This window comes from Otolemur garnettii, unplaced genomic scaffold (assembly GCF_000181295.1).
Source record: "Otolemur garnettii isolate 467f Iridium unplaced genomic scaffold, OtoGar3 scaffold00014, whole genome shotgun sequence".
Lineage (NCBI taxonomy): Eukaryota > Metazoa > Chordata > Mammalia > Primates > Galagidae > Otolemur > Otolemur garnettii.
The window spans coordinates 12,766,286-12,769,398 of record NW_003852409.1 but is presented as its reverse complement, the minus strand read 5'-3'; the positions used below and the strand labels follow the sequence as shown (position 1 = coordinate 12,769,398).

Genomic DNA, 3,113 nt, shown 5'->3' with positions numbered 1-3,113 from the left:
GTCACCCTCTGTGGAATGCTGTGGCATCACAGCTCACAGCAATCTCAAACTCTTGGGCTTAAGCGATTCTCTTGCCTCAGCCTCGCAAGTAGCTGGGGACTACAGGTACCCACCACAATGCCTGACTATTTTTGTTGCATTTACCACTGCCATTTTTTTAGCTGGCTGGAGCCTAGTTGGAACTCGCCATCCTTGGTATATGGGGCTGGCGCCCTACACACTGAGCCACACATTGGGTGCCGCCCAATGCTCAGTGATTTTTAGAGATGGAGTTTCACTCTTACTAAGGCTGCTCTTGAACTCCTGAGCCTCAGCAATCCACCTGCCTTGGCCTCCCGGAGTACTAGGATTATACACAGGTGTGAGCCACCACACCCAACCGGAAAGTCATACTTTCTAAATAGAATATCAGTTACATTTCAAAATACATTCCAGGATATGATTTTTCTTAAAAAATAAAATAGAGGGTGTTATTTTCAGAAGTTGTAATTTGTTAATACAAATATGGTCCTAATTGTGACATTTTATTTATGCCTACTTATTCAACTATGTGGTCATCAGATGTTTACCACATACTATGTACTGATAGATTTTGGAGATGCAGAGAGGAATGATACAGTGCCTCTCCTTAGGAAGCTGTCTTAAGAACTAGGTATTTGGTTGGTTTTTGATTGTGAAACTTTTCCGCTTCATTGATTTTTGAGTTTACCTTCAAAATATGACATCTGACCTTCCATATCTTAGAAATTTGTTGCTTTTTTAATATCTCTACATTGTCTTTGATGCTTTGGTAGCATGCACTGAAAATTAACTCTTCTGTTTGAAGTTGTTACTGTCAAGATGAAAGATTAACTTTTTTATCTTTGAGTTCACGATAGCATTGATCTCTTAGTGACAGAATCCTTCATGAAAGACAGATAAGGCTGGGGGCAGGCCTATAAGCCTTGGGTGGAAAACATTTGAGAAGTCATGTTGGTTTTTAACCAACATTCTTTGCTCTTGGATGTTTAATTCACTGTTTGGAGAGCATAATTCAGATTAAAATTAAGAATTATTTAGCAATGCCGTAGCTCCTGTGATGTGGTGTTTCAGAATTCATTAAGCTAACGTTTCAAAACTACATTTAATTAGGTGTTAGCTTTGCATGCCATGAATTATATAATAGAAATCCATCAGAATTATGTTCTGAAAACAAATTGCTTAAAATGTAGGCTTATTTGTGATTTTTGAAAGATGAGGGAAGTTATATTCAGGATAGAATGGCAAGTGGAAGTTATAGTCAGGATAGAATGGCAAATAGCATTCAGGGATAGCGAAATTTTAATTATTAAGGAACAGTTACTACACTGATTATTTTTCATTTATATCATTTAATTATGATTACGTCATAAGGCTTATGTTTTGGAAAGGGTAGAAACTTGAAGTAGAATATCAGATTTTACAAAACATTTTATAAAGAACTCTCTTTATAAGCCCCTGGGCTTGGCGATGCCACCTATTACATGAGTGAAACCTGTTTTTACCTCTCCCTGAATGTCGATCCAATTCTCAGCCCCCTGCCCCTCAGGGTAACTGTTACCCTGAATTCACTGTTTATCGTTGCTTTAATGTTAGATTTTCATTATTGCTGTTTTCATAACCCTAATGATATCAAAGGGAAGACACATTTTGAATGCAGTTCCTATTTTAATCTACTCATTTTTGGACATACCTGTATTGTAAGTGGCATACTTTTGCTAATGTCATCTCTATTTGTACTCAATCAACAGTACAACTTCATGTGATTTTATGCCCACTAATGGGTTGTCATTATTTTGTTTAGTCTATTTACCAGGTTATAAGTTATAACTTGAAATGATACCATAGTGTGTGCATTTAAACAAAGATTTATAGGATATGTTCAAATTAACTGCCTTTTCTTGGATATGACAATAATAAACGCTCCCTGTAACAACAATATAGTTTATACTGCTTAAAGTTAAATTGCTAACGTTGCTTGCAGCTTTTTTTTTTTTTAATGCTTTAATCATTACACCATAGTTTGCTTTGCAGTGCTGAATATCCTGTTTTGTCTTCATGATATTTGAATACATATATGTTTCTAGTAAGTTGTTCCTAAGAGACAAGTAATTCTCTTTCTCATTTTTACGCAGATGATCATCTGGTTGGAGAAGATGTTAGATAAAATAATTAGCATTTTCATCATATTTTTGTTAGTGATAGGAACTCTTCTTTTAGCCCTACTCCTGACTGCAAAGGTACAGTACAACAATTGCTGTTCCCATTAATGTACTTTTAATGTTAGAGTGATAGTATGGATAAGATTGCAGAAACAGCATGAAAATGTTACTGGCTTATACGTATGAATAATAGGTAAAATATTTTATTTGTATATTACTAATTTTGCTACGAATTTGCCTAGAATATTTTCTTTTCAGACCTGTTTTACATGCATTTTTATTTTATCAAAATCCTCAGGGGTAAATGCAGATGAAAAAATGAGACCCTGAGGAAAAAGTGGCTTTTTTGTTTTTTTGGTAGAAGAATTATGATCTGGTCTCATGACTTCTAATCTGACAGTTAGTAAACCGTTCACTGGATCAGGATTTCTTGATTTGCTCCTTCTCTTCCTGTCTCACTGCTGTATCTGCTAATAAACCCATCATATCTTTATTTGTCTATTCTCAGGTCCTTCGAGCTTACATTTTTCTTTGCCCCCTTTCATCTCATCAAAGAAAACTCTTCTCCAAATTGTAGCCAAAATTTTTATCTCTATGGTGGTGGTTTAGTTTAGTTTAGTTTTTCTGCCTAGTTTAGTTTTTTTTTTTTTTTTTTTTTTTGAGAAAGAGGATCTTGCTCTGTTGCCCAGGCTAGAGTGCTATGATCACAGATCACTGGCCTTGAGCTCTTGGGCTCAGGTGATTCTCCTGCCTCAGCCTCTGGAGTAGCTGGGAGTAGAGGTGTATACCACCACAACTGGCTACTTAAAAGCATCTTTTTTCTTTCTTTCTTTTTTTTTTTTTTTTTTGGTAGAGATTGATCTGGCTACATTGTCCAGGCTAGTCTTGAACTCCTAGACTCAAAGCTCTGGAATTATAGGCGAGAGCCACTGC

At 36.0% G+C, this 3,113-nt stretch overlaps 1 protein-coding gene across 1 annotated transcript in view; it reads left to right on the top strand.

Annotated features, from left to right (window-relative positions):
- The window catches only part of TMEM245 (transmembrane protein 245), a 98,037-nt gene that overhangs the window by 37,450 nt on the left and 57,474 nt on the right, over positions 1 to 3,113 (top strand). Inside the window, exon 7 of the mRNA XM_023510508.1 lies at positions 2,154 to 2,258. Coding sequence (XP_023366276.1) covers positions 2,154 to 2,258 — 105 coding nt within the window. The remainder of the gene's footprint in view (positions 1 to 2,153; positions 2,259 to 3,113) is intronic.